General features: G+C 40.2%; 2 protein-coding genes across 2 annotated transcripts in view; one reads left to right on the top strand and one right to left on the bottom strand.

Annotated features, from left to right (window-relative positions):
* Positions 1-15,268, top strand: hnrnpul1 (heterogeneous nuclear ribonucleoprotein U-like 1). The gene is made up of 16 exons (XM_049575600.1): positions 1-108; positions 599-854; positions 3,833-4,135; positions 4,804-5,017; positions 5,150-5,223; positions 6,156-6,295; positions 6,855-6,954; positions 7,062-7,174; positions 7,393-7,659; positions 8,846-8,968; positions 9,056-9,184; positions 12,082-12,250; positions 13,038-13,301; positions 13,482-13,630; positions 13,731-13,937; positions 14,346-15,268. The coding sequence occupies exons 2-16, from the start codon at positions 635-637 to the stop codon at positions 14,460-14,462; spliced, it is 2,589 nt and encodes an 862-aa protein (XP_049431557.1). The 5' UTR covers positions 1-108; positions 599-634; the 3' UTR covers positions 14,463-15,268.
* rasgrp4 (RAS guanyl releasing protein 4) overlaps positions 15,036-24,917 on the bottom strand; it is a 20,195-nt gene continuing 10,313 nt past the window's right edge. The window contains exons 6-17 of the mRNA XM_049575601.1: positions 24,688-24,829; positions 23,128-23,301; positions 22,870-22,986; positions 20,959-21,234; positions 20,786-20,866; positions 20,393-20,497; positions 20,154-20,263; positions 19,862-20,009; positions 19,737-19,773; positions 18,520-18,651; positions 18,222-18,424; positions 15,036-17,075 (exon numbers count right to left, since the gene is read on the bottom strand). Of these exons, the coding sequence (XP_049431558.1) occupies positions 16,965-17,075; positions 18,222-18,424; positions 18,520-18,651; positions 19,737-19,773; positions 19,862-20,009; positions 20,154-20,263; positions 20,393-20,497; positions 20,786-20,866; positions 20,959-21,234; positions 22,870-22,986; positions 23,128-23,301; positions 24,688-24,829 (1,636 nt within the window). The 3' untranslated portion in view covers positions 15,036-16,964. The remainder of the gene's footprint in view (positions 17,076-18,221; positions 18,425-18,519; positions 18,652-19,736; positions 19,774-19,861; positions 20,010-20,153; positions 20,264-20,392; positions 20,498-20,785; positions 20,867-20,958; positions 21,235-22,869; positions 22,987-23,127; positions 23,302-24,687; positions 24,830-24,917) is intronic.

Genomic DNA, 24,917 nt, shown 5'->3' on the forward strand with positions numbered 1-24,917 from the left:
TGTTTACTTCCGGTGGTAGGTTTCGATCTAGGTTCCTACCCTTAGAGGGCAGCAGCGACACTCTCATCTTTCACTCACGGATGACCCGCGCAACTCGCGTGAGAGGAGGTAGGCCTTTATCTTATTTTGTGGTTATTTTGCATCATAACCATATTATACACTGAGCCAACTATGCACTGACTGTAGAATTGCACGCAAATCAGAGACACGCTCGTAGCTTGGATAGTTTCTAAGTTAAAGTTACTTATCCGGCATCGGTTGTCGCTACGTTAGCTAGTGTTAGGCTAATACGGCTGCCGACGTTAGCTACGTAGCGACAACTTGAAGCGAATAACAAATATTCTAGTTAGCTTATATGCCCACGTGTAAAATAATTATATAGGCATAAGCTATCACAACACCGTGATTACATTTTGTATAGACATGTAGAGGAACCAGGTAAAATGGTGCAGCATCAACCTAGCGCTGCCGGCTAAGCTAACAGCTAATGTAGCCTGTTTGGCTTAGACACTGCCGCCATTAGATATTGATTTGAAAGTTAGACGCAGTGTTGTAAGTTGTATTTTGCATTTATTTGTTACTTTCCCTGTTTTGTTAGCAAACAAATAAAGACAACAAACAGACAACAGACACAATGAGTATTGACGTGAAGAAACTGAAAGTCAACGAACTAAAAGAGGAGCTCCAGCGCCGCGGCCTGGACACCAGAGGCCTGAAGGCAGACCTAGTGGAGAGGCTGAAAGCCGCTCTGGAGGCGGATGCCTCAGAGCAGGGGGAGCAGGAGGATGATTACTGCCAGGACTACCAGGACAACGAAGAAAACGAAGATGAAGAGGAGGCTCAAGAACAACAAGGTAAGCCCGCTTGATGTTGTTTCTTAAATAGATATTTGGCTCTCTTGCCAGACATTGCCTTTGATTATAGATTAAAATTTAACTTTATTGTCATTGCACAGAGTACAGGTGCTTAGACAACAAAATGCAGACAAGCATCTAACCAGACATGCAGAACGCAGGAAAATGCACAGTAATGTACAAAGTACTGTACAGATTTAGGGAATAAGTGAATGCTGGTTGCTGATAAGCTAAAGCTGCACTGCAAAGCTGGCTTTAGATGTTGACTTCACCAATATTTTACAAAGAATGTGGAACATTTCAAAGGTTGTTGAAAAACTGACACTATAATGACTTGTTAGATTTAATTTGTTAGGATACGGGAAAGTCATAGGAATAGCTTAAGAAAGTGGAAAAGGGTCTATTAGTAGAGATGTCATTGAGAAGTTGAATGATATTAATATTGTAGAATATTTCAACGTTTTTTAGAAGCTGATGTATCTCTGTATCTCAGGTTTAAATATGCAAAAAGACAGTGATTTAGTAGGAATAGATAAGTAGGTGGGGGTGGGCTTACTTACTTACTGAATTGCTGGCTTCAAAGTTGAATAATAACATGTTCAGGTTGGACTTGAGTTTCTACCTATAAGTATAAATAAGTGGAAAAGACATGAAAAACTCTTTTAAAAAGACTGAAAATGTCTGAAAGTCTTTTGAATGTGTCTGTGTATCAAACTCTACTTAATAGGGGTGGAGGAAAAATCGATACAGCACAGTATTGCAATATTTTTGTGTGGCAACATCATACACGTACACCTAGTATAGTTTTTTTTTTAATTATTTAAATTATTAACAATACAATTCAAACCTTTGGTAGCCTACTAGAATAAAATAATCAGTTGCTTTTTCAGTTTACTAGATAAATTTAGCTACAAATAAAAAGGACTCAGTGAGATGAAGAGACAAACTACTTTATTTTATTAAATAAAACTGTTAAAGTTTTCTAAAACAAAAGAAGGTTCGATACCGCAACAAATCTTATCACAATACTAAGCGTATTGCAACACCTTTTAAAATTGCAGGAACGTTGTATCATGGCCTATGTATTGCGATAGTATCGTGTAGCCTCTGGTGATTCCCACCGCTAGCACTTAATAGCTGATCTAAGTTACCTGTGTGTCTCTAGTTGCAGCCAAAGTTTGTCATGGTGAGTGAGTCCTTGGTCAGGCAGTCAGCTTCATAGAGATTTAGCAGAGGTGCACATCCAATACTTGCCGTGGTAGGTAGCGTGGTCAAAAAACCTAAGTCAAGGCACTTTTGTTTTATATTGTAAAAGAGAGAGAACACCCTGATGAACACAGCATGTGAAGTGTGTGTGGTGTCTCGAGTGTCTTAAACTGCTGGCCTTTTGTCAAAAACAATAACTCCAATCACTACATTTTTCCGAGAGAGAGAGAAGACAACCTGATGATTATGTTGTGTTAAATTTGAGTGTGTGGTGTAAAAAGCAGTGCATGAGTGCAGTTTAGAAAACTGACACAGTCTTCTATTCTCCAGAGATTTCTGGTCTTAGTTAACATTGAGTTCAATGCACCAGTAAGTGGAGTTTCTTTACAAGTAACTCTATAAGTTAGACAATATATATACACAGAATTAACAAGTGGAGGCATGATATCAATAAGTTGCACACACTATAGATCCGATATGTTCAGTATAGACAGTGGTAAAAATAGGAATACTTTAAAGCTCAGTATATACAGTCAGGTGAGTAGTATGACATGTATGGGTATGGAGAGTGTACATACTGCAATTAAGTAAATGTATTTGTGCAGTAGTTTGGTAGTGTGTGTGTGAGCCAGTGAGGCAAAGACAGTTGGAGTGCAGGTGTGGTATTCAAATCATTGGCTTTGAGTGTATAATGTTTATAAAGTAAGCTTATTCTGATATCAATAATAGGTCTTGCATTTTATCTCTGATTTGACCTTATGTGCACCCTCTACCCACATTAGGCCCGTTTCCACCGCAGGAACTTCGGCGTAATTTTACAGGGCCGGGGCTGTTTGTGCATGTCTCCACCGCAGGAACCATCCCCGAAGGACAGAGTTCCGGAACTTTTACGGGAGCTAAACAAGTCCCTGCGTCGGAGTAGGTACTCAGAACGGCCCCGAAGGATTACTTGGTGCTGACTGGATATACTCAAGAAAGGATGTGATGTCAACAGAAAGCAACAAAATAGCCGGCATTTTTAAAACTCGGCAGACGAGGGTTAGCTCGTTCATACAGCATCCGCCGCCATGTAAAAAAAACTCATTAAATGGCCCGTGAAAAAAATATTTTTTTCCAGTGGATATCTTAGTTACAACATGATTGAGCTAGCAAAGCAGTTTTGTGTTGATGTGTGTGGTATTTATTCAGTTTTGGGAAATCACGATGTCTAGAAAGCATCAGCTGACAGGGACAGCTAACAGCTAACAGTTAAAAGCCTCCCGTTGTCAGATACGACATGAAACTACTCCAGTTAGCTCAATCATGTTGTAACTAAGACATCCGCTGGAAAAAATATTTTTTTCACGGGCCATTTAGTGAGTTACAGACACCGCTAAGGGCTAACAGCTAACGGCATCCCTACGTCGCCCCGGTAAATGGTCGTGCAACGATTATGTCACATCCAGAGCCTGTAACTTTACAGGAACCTTCCTCGTACTCCGCTCTCAGTGGAGACACAGCGGTTGAGAGGGCCGAGCGAGAGGACGTTCCTGCCCCCCAAATAGTACCAGGAACTTCTTCAGTGGAAACGGGCCTATAAACTTGCGACAGACCCATCTTTAAGATGAAGATGATTTGATGAAGCTTATTTCACCAATTGCTTCCAATCTCATTGCCCTTTCTGTGTCTTTAATTTAGAGAGGTCAGAGTGAACTTGCTTCAACCAGAGTGCATGGCTTTAGATTCTGTCCTTACGGGCTTGAGAACTAAAGCTTGGGATCTCCCCTTTTCAGATGCAGAAGTAGCTGAGGACTACGGCGAAGGTGATGGAGATGGGGATGGTGATGGTGAAGGTGATGGTGATGGTGATGGTGAAGGTGATATCCCCCAAGAGGAAGATGAAGGTCGAGATTCAGGTGGTTACTACGAGGACGAGGAGGCAGAAGGCGAGCCATATGAAAGTCAACCAGCTTCAGACTCAGGTCACAGCATGCCTGACTTTACAGCAGATGTGGATATACAAAAATCTGACATGAGGTCTGAGGACGAGACCAAGCCTGTGCAAGAGCTACAGGAAAGCGTTGAGAACAAACAAGGTGACTTTTCAGCATTTTCTTTCAGCTAAATAAATAATTTGAGGCATGGTCAGTAGAATGTTTTAGTCTACATATGCATTTTGTGGAATGTTGTAAATTCAAATTGTCACTTTCAGTGAGTTTACAAAACACATTGTTGGTTATCTCATGAAATGTTTGCCATGAGAGTAGTGAGGATATAAATGAAGTTGAAGGAGATTAATACTGTAGACACCACATAGATATACAAGTGTTTAATAGTGACACCCATCATGCTAATTCATTGATGGTACAATGGTGTCAGCAGAAGATGAGACAGGGGCAGGGCTTTGACAACTGGATATGGAATATGTGTGGTGATAAATCAAAATATATCAATTTATGAGGTAAAGTTGCACAGTCTAAGGGAGTGCAGTAGCTCATGGTTAATAGTTTGGGAGGTTTGTAATAATCACTTAACCACATCATATTTTTGATGACGCTGTCAGGGAGGTCTATATTCAACCGTAGTTAGTGCGGTAATGTATGTTTTGTCCAGCCCAAGTCACAGTCACTATGGGAAATAATATTACAAACATCTACCACATTATTTTAAAGCTTTTTTTTTTTTTTTTTTTTAAACCAAGCTTGATTTGAACAGTTGTGACACTCAAAGTGTAGCTCATTTTCATGTCCATTTATCATTTCAGAAATCAAAGTGGAGGTGAAAACGGAAGATGAACCCGAGGCTGATAGAGACACACCGCGGGATAGTCATGGGACAGAGCAACAGGGAGGACAAGATGGTGCAGGTCAGGCTGAGCAAGTCAAAACAGAATCTGATAGAGGTGGAAACTACGGCCGCAAGAGACCATATGAGGAGGGCAGGAGCTACGGCTACTATGAGCACCGTGAGGACAAGAGGTATGCTCATCCTAAAATTGTGTTATTTTTCCTCAGGCTTATAATAAGGGACATGCACAGTGGTTGACTGGTCTATAAATATTAAATTTGTCAGTGAAAGCATTGACTTCTTACTGTGCTGATATTGTACAGATCCCGCACACCACAGCCCCCTGCTGAAGATGAGGAAGAGAACATAGATGACACTCTTGTGACGATCGATACATGTAAGTAAAAGGATAAAGTGCATCTCTGCTCAATCAATGACCACTTGTGAAAAATGAAGTCACATCTCTTAAGAGTTGGCATCCCAGCTTCTCTTTGAATGTGAGCTGGCTGGCTTTCATTCGCCATGAGCATCTCTGTTTCAGTTCAACTATTTCAGTTAGTCACTTAGCTAGACATGTTAGTAGTTAGGTGTATGCCAAAGACTGAGGAGTCTCAGAAGAATGAATCCAAAGAGGCTGCTGGTTTGGAACTGCAAGCACTGATTTTAATGCACGAGAAGCATTTCAATGCCAAAGCTGCTTTAAATGACAATTCATATGTTCACGTCATACAGTTGTGCAGCTTAGATTATAGCAATGAATGCATGTCTATATCAACGACTGCATATCAAGATGTGCAACAGCTCTCCACTTCCTCCCACTCCACAGCTCTACAGCTGCCACCATCTTGCAATGGTGACATAATTTGGAGCCAGATTCTGTTCAGTGTTGATCTATGGGGTCAACATCCCGACCATACACCCATTTGACCAATCGCAAGCAAAGGCATTAATCGCAAGCACTGTTAGGAACACACAGCTGTCAAATCTTCTTGATATGGCATCAAATAACAATTGAAACCAAACTTTCAGAAAGATGAACTTATATCAACGTAGCAAGAACTACTTAAAATGTTTGTTTTGTGTGATGTGTACTTTAGTCTTTTAGTTTGGCCAGTGTCCCATCTGCTAACATGGGTTTATGACCTTTACTGCAGCCACCACCAGGGGGTGATTGAGTTGTTTTGGCTTGACTTTTGGGGAGCTGACATGTCATCTTTATTATACAGTCTATGGTCTAAATCATGTTTTGCATTTAAAGTACTTGATGCTGTTAAACCAGCTTTAAAAATGTTCTTAAAAATCTGTTTTGGCTTTTATTTTGTCCCCCAGACAACTGTGATCTGCATTTCAAAGTGTCCCGAGATCGCTACAGCGGTTATCCACTGACCATCGAAGGGTTTGCTTACCTGTGGGCTGGAGCAAGAGCTACACATGGTGTCACCGAGGGCCGTGTTTGTTATGAGATGAAGGTAATTTGTAATAAGTGTCTTCCTTTAATGTCAAGGTGGTTTAAAACTAGATAGACTTGTCCTTCATGCATACAACCAATAAGATGTTGATGCAAACTCTTCTGCTGAGCTTGATTGAACTACTATAAATAAACTTTTCTGTATTCTTTGTCCACATGTAACATAATGGTCCCTGATACATGAAACAGGTTCTGTTTATTTTATTTTAACAGTGGATGAGCAGCTTCTTTGTTTATCCTAGAAACATACAGTATCTTTTTACATTTTAATACATTGTTCTTTTGGCCTTCTTGATGTCAGTAGAAGCACCATGTATTTGCACAATACTAACATTGGGGAAGATTTTAAAATTCCAAAATTCCTTACTGCCTAATCTTGAACTCAGTTATAACCTGGTTATTTTATGGAATTTGTCCAAAAAACCACACCAGTGACATTTAAGTCCTTGTTTATGAACTACTTTCCAATGTGATGACTTGTTGCTGTTATACAGAACTGGATATTTCCTGACTGTCTTCTTTAGACTTCTTTTTGACCTGATTTGTCTCTGGCTCCTCAGATCAATGAGGAAATTCCTGTAAAGCACCTGCCCAGTAGTGAGCCAGATCCGCATGTGGTCAGGATCGGATGGTCACTCAACCACTGCAGCACTCAGCTTGGTGAGAGAAGTGATTGGCCAGTCAATCAATATGATGTTTCACATAAATGATACTATGCTGCAAAAGAAAGGGTTGACTTAAAAGAAAAATATTCTGTCTTTTTTTAGGTGAGGAGGCCTTTTCCTTTGGCTATGGAGGAACAGGAAAGAAGTCTGCTGACTGTAAATTCGCAGACTTTGGTGAGAAGTTTGGTGAAAACGACGTCATTGGCTGTTTTATTGTAAGTAGTAATTCAGTTACAACATTTAATAGCATGTATGGATCATTTGAAATGACAGATTTATCATCCTTCATATTACAAAGCAATTTGGTGTAAAGGCCCACATTTTGATTGATTGATGGCTGATTTTTTTTTTTTTTTTTACTACTTGTGTTGTTTTGTCCTTGTATTAACAATCAAAACTCATGATGCCTTTTTCTGCCACATGATCATTTTAGGACTTTGACAGTGGTGACGAGGTGGAGATAAGCTATTCCAAGAATGGAGTATCCTTGGGCGTGGCTTTCCGTACAACCAAGGAGGCACTGGCAGGCCGTGCCCTGTTCCCTCATGTCCTTGTGAAGAATTGTGCTGTTGAATTCAACTTTGGACAGAAGCGACAGCCATACTTCCCCCCACCAGAGGGATACACCTACATCCACGATCTTGGCATGGAAAACAAGATCAGAGGCACTAAGGGACCTGCCAGCAAATCTGAATGTGAGGTAAGAAAGTGCTGAAATTACAGAACAATATGTTTTTTTTCCCTCACAAAAAGTTAAATTGTAATTGTAACACATTCAGCCCAATAATGATGTACATTTCATATAAAATGCATTTATCACTCTTTCAAACTTTTTTAGTTTTTCGTTCCTTTTTTCCACATTTATATGATACATCCTGTTGGCTGTAAGTGGAATTTAATAGAAACTAGAGGTGGAGACAAAAATTGATCTTCTTTTTTTTTTTTTATCTATTTTTTAATGCCTGAATTGACATCATTTAAACACAGAGGTGGAATAAGACACCAGCTTTATTGTTGCAGTCTAGGGCTAGCATGACGTCATGTCAGTTTCAAGAAAAACAAAGTCAAAGTGAGAAAACAAAAAGTGGCGGATGCCAAGGACATGGAACTTTCAAGCGCAAACTTCTTGCTGGATCAGCAAACTTTCTGTTGCTGCCATTAGACAGATTAGACCCAAACCGCTGTTAATCCCAGTGCTGGGGTTTGCTGTGGCTGAAGTGGAGTTGCTACAGCAGCTACTGTAAGCGCCATGTCTGGAGCTTCTGCCTGCTCACCTAGCAGCAGGGAGAGGCAGAGGGACCCTGGGGTGACTAGCTAGCTAATTCTTGTCTCATTTGTGGTCGGATAAACAGAGAGAAAGCAAGAGCAGGATGAGGGGCTGAGCGAATTAGTGCACTGCGCACAGCTCTACAATGGAATAAAATTTGACCTGTTTTAAATAGTAAAAAAAAAAAAAAAATTAGATCATAACTTAGTCAGTGTTGATATTGTGACAGCCCCAACAAATCACTCAGTGTGTGGGAAACACTGAAGTAGCTTGATGAAGAGGGATAGCTGAATATAGCAGTTTAAATTTACTTCGACCTCAATATATTTTTTATTTAATCCATTCTACATGTACATTTTAGTAAGTAAGTTTATTCACTAGTTTATTTACTATAGCACCTCTCATAGAGCAAGGACATAAAGTGTCTGGAATAAAATTGTTAAAAATCTGACCATAAAAACATTTAATTGTGTATTTACCATTTTCCTATGCAGTACACAATGCTGCTAACTGACATGAAATGTGACTTGGAGATAAGCATGTCATCCCAGGCCTAATAAAACTGGACTTAAAAAGTAAAACTTCACTGGTTTTCTTTTTTTTTTCTTTTTTTTTTCAGATCTTGATGATGGTTGGCCTGCCTGCCTGCGGAAAGACCACTTGGGCCATAAAGCATGCGGAGACTAACCCTGACAAGAAGTACAACATCCTGGGCACAAATGCCATCATGGACAAGATGAAGGTAGGTTTGGGGCACCACCTCCTGAACTAAACAAACATTCACATGGTTTTTCAGTACATTGTTGTCTTATTTGACTCTGTTCTGCAGGTGATGGGTCTGCGTCGCCAAAGAAACTACTCCGGACGCTGGGATGTTTTGATTCAGCAGGCCACCCAGTGTCTGAACAGGCTGATTGAGATTGCTGCCCGCAAGAGACGCAACTACATCCTAGATCAGGTACTGCCCTCTCACCCACACTATGCTCTGATACTCGCCACAGTCAGTCAATGTGCCCTGATGATCACTCTCTCTAATGGACTATTTATTTATCTTTCAGGGAGGCTCTGTGTATTATAGAGTAGAAGAAGCATTGATCAACCTCTTGTCACTTGCTTGTCATGTATTGTAAAAGAAAATGATTAATGGCTCTCATAAGTGACAGAATATTTCATGTTTTCATCCCTCAGTATATTTGCACTTGCTATTTCTTGTCATAATACAGTATTGTTTGTCTTGTGAATTTCAACAATGTACAAGTAAACCATGACTATGTAAAGATGTTGAGAAACAAGTAAGCTCTGACTGGTGAGTAAGAAAAACACCTTCTGTTGCTAATTTAATAAGACAGAGTTGATAGCTTTTTTAAAAGCTATTTTTAAGTGAGATACATGGAACTTTTGAGTGTGTTTTTTTATAAATTGACCCTGAAGGTAAGTAATGACTAACAGACTTTAGATTTTCAGGTCCTTGGTTCAGCAAATGTGATTAAAAAGGTAGGTAGGTCTGGTGGCATACTGGCTTTTCCATGGACACTGTGAGTATACGCAGGTAGGTTATATCTGTCTGTTGTTGTCTTGACTGGGACTAGAGTCCGTATGAAGATCAGGTAAGTCGAGGTAAGTGTGGGGGACCCCTCAGAATAGCAAGTTGTTTTTGATTTAGCATGCTTTTGTTAATAAGTATGAGATCTGTAGTGTTTCACAGATTTACTTTGGGAAGCTCAGAAAGAATTGTCTGCTAAAAAAAAAGTAAGAATAGTCAGAGGAATGTGGTTGATGTGGATGTTAATGAAATGATGGTGAATGAGAGAAAGTCATAGGAGTATGCAGTACTTGTAATGTTAAAAAAAAAATTTCATATCCTATTTTCAGTTTATTACAGTGTTGTAATGATAAAAACATTAGTCATGACATGACTACAGAACAGCTTTTACTGAAATACTAAAATGATTAATGTTGTAGTGTTGATTATCTGTTGGTTGATGTAGAAACATCTGGTTACCGTTCAGTGAACAGTGATGTTTGCAGCAGGTACTTTGTGCTCACTTATGCAGCTTTCACAAAAATTCTGACATTCACCGGTGTTTCTTATTTGGGATTTGTTCTTAGATAAGAACAGAATCACACTCAAGAGCATTTTGTAAGAACATTTTGTGCCGACATATTTGTGCACAATAGTTGGCTATTGCGTTTTCTCCACTTCCGCAGTTGTGTAATATAATAGGATTTATATTACAGTAATATATTGTAGAATTTATAAAGTTATTTGCATTATTATTTTTTTTTAAATATCATGGTCTTTTAAAACAAGCACTACACTAACACTGCAGTTCACACTAGTTATGATAATGGAACCATGCCATCTATTAATGTATAATTGATCCTTCCAGAAATTATTGCTACTGTAATGCATGGGGTTTGCAGTTTGCGGGTCAGGTGGTTGATTAACGTTTCTTTAGGATCCCGTGCATCCTTTTGAGTATTTTATATCCACTCCTGATGCTGCTAAATAAGATGGCTCATTTGGTGTTCACTCTCTGCAGAAGCACCTTCATTTAAAACCATTTTTTTCCCGATGCTCCTCCCTCTTCAAACTTTCATTTGGGACTTCTTGACTTAAAATCTCTCAGTCTCTTCTGCAGTTTCTGGATATGCACACGGCCCTGCAGTCTAATGCCCTTATATGGGAGTGGCAGGGTGCTACCTATGCTAATTAAGATCAGCTGGCATGCCCTTTCAACTTTCAAGGACCATAGGATTCATCCTTATAAGAACACAGATGCAAACAATCTTGCTGTTCAAGAACACATCGTGAATCTGACAGACTTCTCTTAGGGCCTTCTTAAATACAAATTTAAACTTAAAGATATTGGTGTATGAAGCCAAATGTTCTTGTAGCAAACTTTACATTACTGATGTATAAGGCTGATAAATGACAGTAGTGATGGAACAGATATAATCACAAATCATTTTTATGCAAAGATTTGTTTTATGCTGCTTTTTTTATATTCCCAGTTGCCATAATGCCCTCACAATTTGCTAATATTGGAGTTACTAACTCGAGTATTACATGGCACGATATAGAATATTTATAGCTTCCATCATTTAACGCATGCAAATCACCCATTATTCTAATGTATTGCAAATTACAGTTTATGGCAGTCTACATTTGCCTTTGGTGTTGATTGCTTTCACCATGTGTTTTTTCTTTATCTAATAATATGCAAAGAATTTGAACCAATATTCTGAGTTTGAATGAATAAGCCGAATCAATATTGATTACGTTTTAGTGACAGTGCGACAGGGCACACTTGGAATATGTGGCAGGGGCAACACACATTGTATCATGTGACATAGATAATCGATACAGATTTAGATGGTCGACAAATTGCTCACGCATCCTGCATTAGCAATTTCTTGCAATGGAATGGAATTCAGTATTAACACTTAAAAACATATTTACAGCAACACATTGTCAGTGCATGAAGACATCGCTAAGCACAATAACTACTTAAATATCAATTTGAATATCTTTTTATTAGATGGTATGAAACTCGTAAATGTTAAGTAATTGAGCAACTGTGCAGTGTCGTCAGTGTGAATAATTGTGGGGTCCCTCTTTGTGTCAGTAATTAACATTCCTCAGCAGCCACGGGGCACCTGGATGCAGAGACTGTGAGGTAAGTCTGTGGAGTGAGGAGAGGCCATTAGGACTTGAGTAAAACCGTAGACTGACATCCAAGCCAAACCTCTCTCACTTCATTATTACAGGGTTCCAGCTTCCTTCCAGTGGAAAGCCATTACAAGTAAACAATAACAAACAAGCTTCTACTTCTTTCTTGTCACCATTGCTAGACAAATGTATATGGATCAGCAAGGAGACGAAAAATGCGTCCTTTTGAAGGTTTTCAACGCAAGGCTATTGTAATTTGTCCCACGGACGAGGATTTAAAAGAACGAACATTAAAGCAAACCAATGAGCAGGGGAAGGATGTGCCCGATCATGCTGTTTTAGAAATGAAAGGTAGGAATGCTGTGGAAACAACAAATAAAACACCAGATCTACTTTTTACTTTTCTATGTGTTGTCTCTAAAATCAAACTTGGAAGATGCCCCCTCCCCCCCTTCCCCCATCATAGCCTTTGGCCAGATATCAGACCTGGACATTTATTTATTTTTTTATTTTTTATTTTTTTTAAAAACAGTCACAATGAATTTGATTCTTCCTTATTTTTGCCCTCTTTCTGCCACTTGCCATACAGCTTACTTCTAATGCACTGCAAACTGAGACATGGGCCTTGTTGAGGTCAAGTCATAGTGAAGTTAATATTGCACAATTTGCTTCCCTGAAAAGAACATTTCCAAATAGCAAACTTACAAGCAGTCACGTGCTGAAATTGTTGGAAGTTAATTTGTAACCGCATTGCATCAGCTGTGCTTGGTTTGCAGTGCTGTTTCCTCTTCTCACCAACCTTCTAGTTGTCCTTTTTGTCCCCCTCCCCACCTCTACAGAACTCCCTCTACTTTGTCTGCTTAAACAAATGTTTCCTCCATGTTCCCCCTGGAGGTGATGTTTGTTCCCTCTACCCTGCCATCTGCTTTCATCTATCTGCTCTTAGTTTCTCTATGATTTCCACTGCCTCTGTATGGTCATAATTATTTTTCATTTTGTCTTCCGGTGGTGTGACTGCTCTGGTCTTCACTACAACCCCCTGCCCCCCTCTCTTTCTCTCTCTGCCTCTCCATCCATCTTTTGCTGGATGGGCTGTCTCTCTCTCCTCATCCTGTGGTCACCTCTGTCACTCTCCAAGCCAACTTTACTCTCCCTGAGGCTTGCGACTTCCTGGAGGCAGTGACGTTCATTGAGCTGCAGCGCGACGAGGCTGAAAGCCTGCTGAAGCAATACAATGAGGAGGGCCGCAAGGCTGGCCCACCCCCCGAGAAACGCTTTGACAACAGGCAGGGCGGGTTCCGTGGCCGCGGTGGAGGTAGCTTCCAGCGGTATGACAACCGTGATGGGTCCCGCGGTGGCTACCAGAACCGCAGTGGAGACGGAGGCAGTGGATACAGAGGAGGTGAGCGGAGCTGTCGGCATACCTTATACGTTGTATTCATCTAGATTTTTTTTAAAGCTATAGTATGATCGCTTGCTATATTCTGTGATTTAAACGTAATAATACATAACAGGCACAACTAAGGCTAGTATGTTTGCAGTAAAGTGGTGTATATTGCTATAATTTTTGTTTTCTTGGCAGGCTATAATCGTGGCAGCTATAGCCAGAATCGTTGGGGCAACAGCTACCGTGATGGAGGCTCTGATGCACGCAGTGGATATAACCGCAGCCAGCAGTCAGGTGGAAGCTACAACCGCCCGGCTCCTTACAGCAAGGGAGCATACAACCAGGTATATAACAAGATCTTTATGTATGAAGTTTGAGGAAAACAAACTAAAATAAATACAAAAAATTAATGTGTTCTCCTTCATGTCTTGGTTCACCTCCCAGAGCTACAGCCCGAGCTACAGTCAAGGGTACAACCAGGGCAGCTACAGCCAAAATTACTATGGCAACTACAGTCAGTACCCAGGCTACAGCCAAAGCTACAGTCAGGCACCTGCCACTGCACAGACGTACAACCACCACCAGCAACAGCCGCAGCAGCCACAACAGCAGCAGCAGCAGCAACAGAGCTACAACCAGCAATATCAGCAGGTAGTCATCGACTTTTCAAACACCGCCTCTTATACACATTTGAAAATCAAGCGTAAGAGGGTGGGGGAGTTAGGAAGCTGTCAGTGAGAGTGGACCTGTGCTAGGTTACTAGTAGAGTTCAACTGATATTGCAAGACAAATGTACAGATATAAATGTGAATCACCACAGCCACTGTCCTGCACAAAGGAGAAAAACCACAAACTTTTTGAAGCCACTTAAAATTGTGCAGGAGGTGTTAATTGTGTGACGCTCATGAGATGGCCTTGGGGTGAGGTATTCCATCTTCTGAAAATGAACCACTGTGCCATAAGGAGGTGCAAAAGTATAAATACAGGGTCAGTTTGGGGGAAGTTAAAAAAAAAAAAGTAAACATGTTCTCACTGCTTGCTTTCTATTTCTCCCTCCAGTATGCGCAGCAGTGGCAGCAGTACTACCAGAACCAGAACCAGTGGAACCAGTATTACAGCCAGTATGGCAGCTACCCTGGACAGGGCAGCCAAGGCTCATCTTCTGGTTCCCAGTAGCTTTGCTTTGTATCTGCACCTGCATCCACCTGTGTCCTAAACACTCTGACCTCGAAGGCAAATCGATTTTTGTACAGTCTCACATTAAGTCCCAACCATAACTGTCTCTGTCTGGGTTAACACCGTAATCTTCATCCCTCATCATGTACACAAAAACTGTATACAGTTTGTTGTCCTTTCAGTTTTTTTTAACTGAATGAAGTCTTACTCTAAGCAGTGACCGTGAGGTGGTAGATGATAGATATCAAAACATTTAATGAATGTTATCTATTATGCATTTAATGTGGATGTATGTTGATCTGCAAACTCCACATTTCCTACAGATTGAAGAGGTTATTGTATATTTTATAGGATGCATAGTGCGAAAACATGACAAGGCAGGAAAAATACTGCAAGGCCTGAATACTTTTGCTTGTTTTGAGAAGCTTAACAAAGAACAAAATGCATGCTTTTTACATTCACAACCCTTTCCTCTGTCTTGCTCTTTATTTTTCAGTTTTTGAGTGAGCACATTTTATTTACTCCCAATAGAATTCAAACATTAAGGAACATTTTTTTAATAGGTGTTGATACTGTAGTATTTAAGCGTTAATCCAGTCTTTGATTGAGAAGAATATTTTGCCACTTTTGAGTAGATGTATGTGCAGGTTTTTTTTTTTTTTTATCCCGTTGTGATTGCTGTTCATTGAGTCCAGTAGATAAATCCAGATGTCAAACTCATTTTTTTTTACCTGAAAATGAAAATCTGACCAGTTATCCTGAGCTGTCTTGTCTTTATACAATAAATGCAGTTGTATACGCCTGGAGATGTTAATATCTTTTGTTTGCTGCCAGAAAGTAAAGTCAGACACAACACATACTGAGTGATTTGTATCTTTCTTATTTTCAACAAGATTGACATTGTGGACAAAACAAGGAAGCATTTAGCTAAAAAAAAACTGCCAATTTTGTAGCATACGTATAATTCCAGTGCAGTCCTGTTGAACCTTGAATGAACTGTTGGAGAAATTTGAAAGTCAGGGCAGGAAATAAACATTCTCCACTGCTTGTTGCATTTGTTTATGGATCAGACTTAACCACCTCTTTTCACTATTTACTAACTAAACGGTTTGGTGATATGGACAAAGTCTGATATCACAATATGTAGTTTTACATTGCGGTAGCAATCTAAATATTGATAAACATTTTCTGACCAGGTGAAAATGAGAAAGTAGTTAAGCATGTAAAAAATTCAGTTAATCCAATATTACCATTAGGAAGGCTTCAGTGATTTGCAAAATGGTTGCCTAATATAACTAGAAATATTAAAGGGATAGTTTGGATTTTTTTTAAATGGAGCTGTGTGAGGTACTTGTCTCATCACTGTATTACCTACAGTAGATGGAGATGAAGTACCAACGCTGAAGTGAAGCAATATACTGCTGTAGATGGGGGAAACAAGAAACTGTATTTTGGCCATAAAAAGTCCCACTTGAAAAAAACAGTTAAAGCGTATGCAATATTTGGAGTATTTCGGCACTTAACCTCGCCACCAGACAGCCTGTTCTGACGGGGAAGCTGACATGGTTTCATTTACCATCCATGCTCTTGTCAAAAACAGTCATTTTGGCTTGCTGAACAGAGTTGCTGGTCTACCGCTGCCTCAATCAGTTAGTTTTATTGTTTGACCTAAGTGAATTTGAATGAACCCTATTATACAGCAAAGTCACACAATAATACAAACAAATAAATTGAGCGAAACTCTCCAAACAGAGTTTGCTAACTGACATCTACTGTATGTAATACACTGACTATGTATAAGTGCCTCATACAACCCCATGTCAAAAGATCTGAACTATCCCTTTAAAGGCATAGATACCTCCATGAATGGTATAAGAATATCTACTGGTTGATAAATTGTCTCATGCATATATCTTCACATCACCCAAAGCCAAACTAATAGTCGTCTAAAAAATGTTTTGCCACCTTACTGTCCAGATTCATGAGCAGAGTTTTCATATAGCTGCCAAAGTTGAAATTGACCAGAATTGTTGTTGCTTCTACCATGATCTTAAGGGTCAAGTATTTCTCAGCCTTTTCGCCACCACAAGGTTAGTGTTAATTTCCCACCCTGCATTTTGTTATATGTAAATATGATCAGGAAAATCTTATGTCTGTTGCCATAAATGATTGTATGGATTGGAGTTGAATCTTAGCACCAGAGAACCAAGGCACCTATTCTAGAAACAAAATGAGGTGTTCATAAATTACAGAAGGACAATTGATGTTTGAAGCCTAAACACTTTGCCAAACTAACAAGACTGACAAAAATAAAATAATAAAAGCGTTTCATAACCACACTTAAAACAGGATGGAGTCCATACATATAATTCCTGGCATTCTGATGTGAATGGCCAGTAAAATCTCATCAGTTCAACACCAGTCAGACACAGCTTTGTCAGAGACTTGGTGGTGTCTGGATGTTTTTTGTCCATGAGGGGGAAATGTCAGAAGATGGAGCGCTCAGTCCGGCTCTCTGCTCTTGTCTTTGTAGAGATGCAGCTCCTCCATCTTCTCCTGCAAGAAGGAAACAGGCATGGAGCAGCCTCGGGCTCTGTGTGGCAGTGTGTTGACCTGGAAAACATGACAAATTTAACATCAACAAAATTCTTAAGTTCTCTATTTCAGAAACAATATTTTATTGTTAAAAAACCTTTTCATTTCTAATGGGAAAACTTGTATAAAGTCTGACTTCACACTAATGGTAAAGAGCCATGCAAAGTTTTTTTTTTTTATCTGCTGAGAGGGTATGTACAGGGACGGATCACCCCAGGGTCCGAGGGAGGCTCCCACGCCCGGGATCGAGCCGGGAGCCCTCTTGCTGTGGGGCGGCGGTGCTAACCACCACACCACCGTGCCGCCTCCACCCCAAAATCAAAAATACATTTTTTTCTTTTACTGTAGTGCTATTTATCAATCTAGATTGTTTTAGTGTGAGTTGCCAAGTGTTGGAGATATCAGCCGTAGAGATGTCTGCCTTCTCTCCCATATAATGGAACTAGATGGCACTCAAGCTTGTGGTGCTCAAAGCACAGACACACACACACAAAAAAAAAACATTAGAAAAACTCAACAGCAACATCTCTTTCCAGAAATCGTGACGTGGTTATGTAAAATAATCCACAGACTTTGCTGTGAGCAGTTTGTTATAGGAACTATTTTCTTACTACCGAACCACACCTGCCAACCGTATCACTGTGCAGAAGTAAGCATGCATCTACTGCTAGCTCACCTAGCACCACTGAGCTAGCTAACATTACAGCTCAGAATTCGTCAAATCTAAGTCTTGAGTTCTTTTATAAGCAAAATCAGAATTCCCTTCACCTCCTTTGTACTTTAAAGCTCTGTAAAACCCAAACTGTGGGCTCTGTACCTTATCTGAGTTAACAGAGGCGACTTTTCTCAGTTCTCTATTGTAAATGAGACAGATTTGCTTTTTGAAAAGGAGGTCATTTCAAGTCGGGGTCAAGTGAGGACACCTGTGTAGGAGCTTTAAAAAAGTAAAGAGCTGCAAAACAACATAGCCACAGTGTGTTTACATTTTCTAAGAAATGTTATCACAACTTCAGAACGAACTATCAGAATAAGAGATGCAATAATCACACAGAAATTCTACACATACAGGCTTTAATCGATTGTCCCATAAGAGCAGAAAACAGAACAGGTTGAGAAACTCTGTCCTACTATATAATCGTCTTGCAGGGACTCGTCCTGTCTTACCCTTCTGTCTGGAAATGCATGCACGAGTAAGTTGTGGTGGTTTCCCCTCTTGTCCTTCTTCTCAGGCGTCCACACTCCAGGATCTGTCTGAGTGGAGCGGTCCGACAGCGTTGAATCACCGCTGTTATTTTTCCAAGGAGGGGTGCCCTGGTTATTTTCTGTCTCTTCACCTTGGGGGAAAACAAAGGTCTCCTCCTCTGAACCTGAGAGGGAGCAATAAGACATCAGTGAACTGGGTTCAAGGTCATTTTATAGGCAGGGAATATTGTTGTGGCATTGTGATGGAGAAAGGACGTACTCCAGCTGTTGCCCTTGGTTTTTGAGTCAGGTGCCGGAGTGCACGGACAGGACCCAGTTGTGTTTTTGTGTTTCTTCAAGCACTCCATCCCCACCAGATCTCTACAGTGTCTGTGACAGTTTATCCCACAGTCTGAGAGACAGAAAAACATTCTGAGACTTTAAAGAAGCACTACTACTTAAACATCAGCTCACTCAAATTACTAAAGGTCTGTTGATTAAATGCTTTGAGCTACTTTTACATTACAAGAGACAGTCCAGTCGCCAGAGGAAAATGTTGGCGTTGTGCGTTTCTGCAAACCACAAGTATGTTACATTTGCATGTGTCATATTAATCATATCATCATTTCCAAAGTGACATAACAAATGAGCTGACTGTGTCATCAGGAGGTGAAGAGAAGAGTGGATGGCTCGTCACCTGGATGAAACGCCTATCAAGTGGACTACTGTTCAAAACCAACAAACAACACCAAACATGGGTGTTTTGTAGCGACCAGTTGCTGTTTTTTCAGCACGGAAAGTGGCACAAGACCCCATTGCATTTCCTGTGAGATAGTGACATGTAGAGCGGTTGTTGTACTGAGACATCACTGCTCTTCCTGCAGGATTGTGGAAAAAAAATTGGTTGTTTTTTACTAAGATAATTGCTGCGTTTCCTGCTGGAATTTGTTTTTTGGTAAGACGTTGCTGCCTGTCCTCATGAGATAGTGACACAAAAATCTTAAACACTGCTTGTTCTGCTGAGATAGTGGCATGGAAATTGATTGGTTTTTACTGAACCATTACTGCTTTTCTTGCTGGACTTGTGGCATGAATATCGGTTGTTCTTTTACTGAAACATCGTTGCTTTTCCTGCTGGGATAGTGGCAAAGAAAATCTAATGTTTTTTACTGAGACCTGTCTGCATTTCCTGCTGGGATTGTGACCCCAAAACCACATATTTTAAGCCAAAACATGATGTTTTCTTACTCATACCCAAGTGGTCTTCGTACCTAAACATAATCACACATTAACCACAGTGTTATGTTAAAACCTAAAGTTTCAGCATATCCACTACATAAGTATGTGCAAATGTAACATATCTTTGGTTTACAGAAACACACAATGCCAACATTTTTCTGGTTGGATTGCAGGTGGCTGCAGAAATTTCAAACACAGATATCTCAAAACCTGGTTACACTTTGATGAAGGACGAAATGACATGGATTGCGATCTTACCTTTACAATGGTAGCCCTGTTTGATGACTCCCCACAGCTACAGGAGGACAGACAAAACACATGTGACATTGCAGTTTGATTGGCCATTTGTATTAAAAACAAACATGGATGCAGTGGATACTTACAAAGCCTCCACAAGTCTCACAAAACGTTGGCCGTTTATATGTGGTTTCATGGAAGTTATGTGCATTGAAGTTGAAGCCCAGCTTGGCACATATAGACATTCCCCTCATGAAGTAAGAGGTGATTTCCTCACGGCTGATTTGTCCCTCCCTGGGCAGAAAATTTTCCAAAGTGCAACAACCAAAGTGAGTAACTGAGTTGAGGTTTTCATAAACCATTCAACACCTTGTTATTTCTTTGTCTTTGCAGCCACGTCATGGTGAGAGGCCTTTGTGCGTGTTGCAGCTTCCTCACCTGTCAGTTTCATGAGTGCAGAAGGAGAAGGGGAAGTTGGCTGCTATTTTCTCAAAGTCCTCCAGTGAAATGTAACCATCCTGGTTCTGGTCGTAATTTTTCATTATGGACTGCAGGGGGCAACAGAGCAATCAGACGTTCAGTTGCACTTGACAGGGAGCAGTTGGTTAGTTCTGCTTTAGCCTGCCGAGTAATAAGGAAGTGAAAGACAGAAGGTTGTTGCAGTGTCACATACTCACATCCACCATCTGTTTGACGTGTTTAGATATGGTGTCAGGGTCGAGCCTGGGGGTGACCCCTGAACCCCACTCTGCCACTGCAGGCGGTTTAACTGGAGCTACAGGCTGTGGACCGATAGATGCAGTGATGAGACACGAAGGACTGCACATGTGAGAAACAAGACAAAAGAGAGCACACCCACCACATAACATGCTTCCCTAACGTACAGCGCTTTGATGTGGCTGAGTCTGATGTATTTCAGCACCGAGTCTGTGCTTTTGTTTTGAAGAAGATGTTACACCCACAGAGAGCACACAAATGTCCCTCCTCTTGTGAAAAGAGGCTGAAACAAGTGTGAGTCTGATGGAGTTAGATAGAGCTCAACTTCAAAGAGAGTATGTAGCTCTACTGACCTGGATCTTGGTGTTCTTCGGTTCCTTGGTGTATGAAAGTTCATATATCTCATCCTCAGTGTAGTATAAATCTAAGGAGAGCTGAAGCATTAAAAGATCATAATTTAAGATGTTCCTCGTGGAATCTTTTCATCTGAATTGTCAGAAATCATCTCCTGGTTTCTGTCTCGTACCGTGAGCAGATGGAGCAGGTCCTTGTTGGCCTCAAAGGGCGGCGTGCAGGTGTGAATGGCCAACAGGTCATTGATGTTACTGTACAGGTGCTGCAGCTTGCTCAGGTTGATCTTGTCATCGTCGATGTAGTCCGGCAGGGCCTCATTCAGCGAGATCAGATCCTTCAGGTGGACCCCAAGGATGGGCACCTTGAAGCCACTGCACTCGTTATAAACCCGCCGGTAGTTGATGTAGTTGCTCCGCGAGGAGAGCAGCTCTGTCATCTCACTCAGGGCCTGAGAGAAGATAAAGATCAAGAGAGATAATGAGACTGTCATGTGTCTCTGTAGTTAGTTATTAAGACTCAGGTGTAGCAATAAAAATAAAAACAAAAATTTAAGTAAACTAATAAGAACATTTGGTCCAAAAATTTGATGTCAATACATAAAAAACAAAAATGTTCCAACATTTTCAGGCGACCCTACTTTATTGTTTGAGCCCATAAACAGTAAATTTGGATCATGTGAGCAATGTTCACATAGCCAACGAGTTTGAAAACATAGTTGTTGCCTTGCATTACACTGAATTAAATTATGCGTTTAATGGAATCAGTGGTGTCATTTTTTGTAACAATGTACACCGTAAAATCTGACAAGTTGATCTTACTTAAAAAACAACAACAAAAAACAAACAATCTAGGAACCAGATTGCCTTAAAAAAAGGTAAGTAAATAAAACTGTTGTTCTTGAATTATGTTTAAAATATGTCTAATTGTTAAGTTTAGTTAAAACTGAGTTAATTCCTTCATTTTGAGAAGCTGTTGCAAGTTAAGAATGACAAGTGACTACCTTGTTGTTTCTCAGTGTTAGCAGCTCTAAACTGAGTTTGTCTGACTTAACTGAACAGTTGTGTTTACTCAGTAGAAGTTAGTAAACTGATTGCCTGAGATAAATATGCCTGTAAAATATGTATTTTGTGTTCAGGTTTGGTAACATATTTAAGAATATACAAACGTGACTGACTAGTTTGCAATCAGCAGAATAGAGATATAGATATCGCCATGTTAACACCTATAATGTAGTCTTGTTTATTTTACTTCAGAGCATATGCATGATATCTATAGTATGATGGAACGTTGCCAACCAACCATATATCAAAGTAGATTGTCCGGATTGTGGAGTTCAATTGTTTCCACTGGCCTCATCTTAAGATGTTCAGAATGGCATTTTGTTAAAATGAAAAATAACCTGTGAAATAATCATTCTTTGCTGAGTTTATTTATCTAAGGCAACCAGTTTCCTAACTTCTATTGAGTTAATACAACTCTTCAGTTAAGTCAGACTAACTTGGTTTACTTAAGTTGCTAACACTAAGAGAGAACAAGTTAACGTAATTTTTAAATTGCAACAACTTCAAAAAGCTAAGTAAATACAACAAATTTTAACTTAACATTTAGATATAAAGTGAACGAAACTAAGACTAATAGTTATATTTACTTTGAGTTCCTAGATTTCTTTAAAGCAAGATCAACCCATCAGATTTTTCAGTGGGACAAGACTTAGAAACATGAAGAGGAGAGTTATAAGTACTGTCCTCCAAAAGGAAACAAGTGTTTAAATGTCACCTACACTGTTGTTATTATTCCTCTCCCTTATGTTACAAGTTAAATTGATTTCTGAGACTTGCACACATGCTGTACTAGTTTAACAGTAAGGCTAAAATATATATAGATATATCTTCACAGTCAGAGAAGGTAGAGGTGACAAAATAATTTTCTTGGTTAAAAAAATGACTATGACACAGAGACACCGAAGCCCAAAAAAAGTCCAAGAAGGAGAATGGCTCAAGAAAGAAAAGCATCATCTCTGTATCTTTGTAGTGAGGTAGTCATTACCAGATTGACTCATGGATATGTGTAATATCTGAAATACCTTAGTGATGTCAGGAGGCAGCAGGTTAGAGGTGTCTTTGAGGCGGGAGATTGAGCTGTGACAGAGGCCTCCAGTCACTGCCATTAGAGTGTTAAAGTTTTGCAAAGCTCGAAGTTTCTGTAGAGGAAAGAGCAGAGTGACAGCACATAAATTCCCTTCCACCAAAAACAAACAAGTCCAGATATCGGCAGCCAAACAAAAATCCGTCTGAGCCGCTTAGCTTAGTTTTTGTGATGTTTGATCCCTCAGTTAGATTACCTGAGCCACATGAATGAACTTAGTGAAGACCTGGGCTCTCTGCTGGGCCGTGTGTCTGCTGAGGATCATCAGCTGGACCCACTGGGAGACTCCGTTACACATCATGACTGACCTCTCCAGAGCAGGGTTGTCCCTCACTGAGCCTCGCACCACGTAGCTGCGGTAGTCCAAGAACTGGCCAATAAGATTGCAGTGGTCAGGCAGGTAACAACTTAAGCACTGTTATCACTCAGGTGTTCAAGCAGGGTGGAAATCTGTCACCAGATGATTGCAAGAGCTGATCACATTTTGTTTCTCTACTGAAAGAAAAAAAAAGAGTCTGAGTCTGAGATGTGTAGGAACTAAGATGGCGGACGCAAATGGACCTATGTAGAGTCAGTTTTAGGTTTGTCTATTCTGGGCTCTGGAAGAGCAACATGGGACACTCTGTGGATGCAAGCCCCCTGAAACAGCGCCTTGCTTTGAAGCCAATTTTACATAGTGGCCAAAAATGGAATTACAACTTCGGGGTCCATCACATGATGCCACATGGTCCAAAAAGACTTTTCCTCATAGGCTTACATTGTGAAAGACATGACTGTAAATCAGTCACAACCCCCACGATATTACTTGTTTCACTATCGGGATTTGATTCATTTGATCCGATAACATTTTTAAAGTTTAGAGGAGTCGCATGATTAAATTATTTTTATCCCCATTCAAGTTAGCGGAGCACTAAATCTGAAGTTAGTTGCTTGGCTAGCAGAAGTCTCTAATGCTCTTGCTCTATGGGCCCTGCAATGCAGAAGATCAGCGTAATTTATACCATGGAAATTGAGCTTTTCTGGCTTCATGCACTACTGAGCAGCTTTCACAGGGATGAACAGGGACTCGTCTCCAGCACTGTATCCAGTTTTCTTTATACATCCATGCGTGGAAGAGGACCATAGACCCATTGGTTTGTGAACTCTTGTTTTGAAGCCTTGCATTTGGCATTCTGCCATCTTAGTTTTTTGGAGCCAGTAGTGACCATATTTGGGTAGGAAGCTGGTGCTGTGGAAGAGCAAGGGGTGAATCTGTCCGGGAAGCAGAGGATGCTATTGGCAGACAACCTGTCACTCAAAGCGGTTGCTCTTAATTATGTGTAACTAAGTAAGCCTTGATAAAATGTAGGTGCTCTGCAGCTCTGTCCATTGGATCTTGCAGATGAAATGCTTCAGTTTATCAAAACACTAAGTTAACTACTTATACTGCTGTAGATATTACTCATCACCCAAAGGGATTTCCCACAATCGTGCAACTCAAAAGTTTTATTACTGATGCCAAAGATATTTTCAAAGGACATGGAAGATGTTGCCATTAAACTGACTACAGCACGTGATTTTATATTATACGATATATTTTATGACATTTGGCATTTTATTGGTATTTGGTCAGTTAAGCATTATTAAATCTTCATTGTATGCACTTTGACTTATTGTCAGTGTTTGAGCAACATTTCTACAAGCCATGGCAACATGTCGAGTCCTCATTAAGCAGAGTGAGAACAGCAACTAGTGAGAAGTTGTTCACTGAACTTACTGAAACGTTACAGAAGTTCTTAAACTCCAGGTAGCTGAGGTGCTCGGCCATCTCATCTGGCTCCATGTGGTCGAAGATCAAAGACACCTTCCTCTTCTTCACAGAGGGTGAGGGTGCCTGGAATATGTTCACATGAGGGCTTCTAGGAAAAGAAAGCCAGGCAACACATCAAAAAAAGGACATTTTTTCTATTTATATAAAAACTCAATTTTCCATTTATAGGAAAACTT

This window comes from Epinephelus fuscoguttatus, linkage group LG5 (assembly GCF_011397635.1).
Source record: "Epinephelus fuscoguttatus linkage group LG5, E.fuscoguttatus.final_Chr_v1".
NCBI classification, from domain to species: Eukaryota; Metazoa; Chordata; class Actinopteri; order Perciformes; family Serranidae; genus Epinephelus; species Epinephelus fuscoguttatus.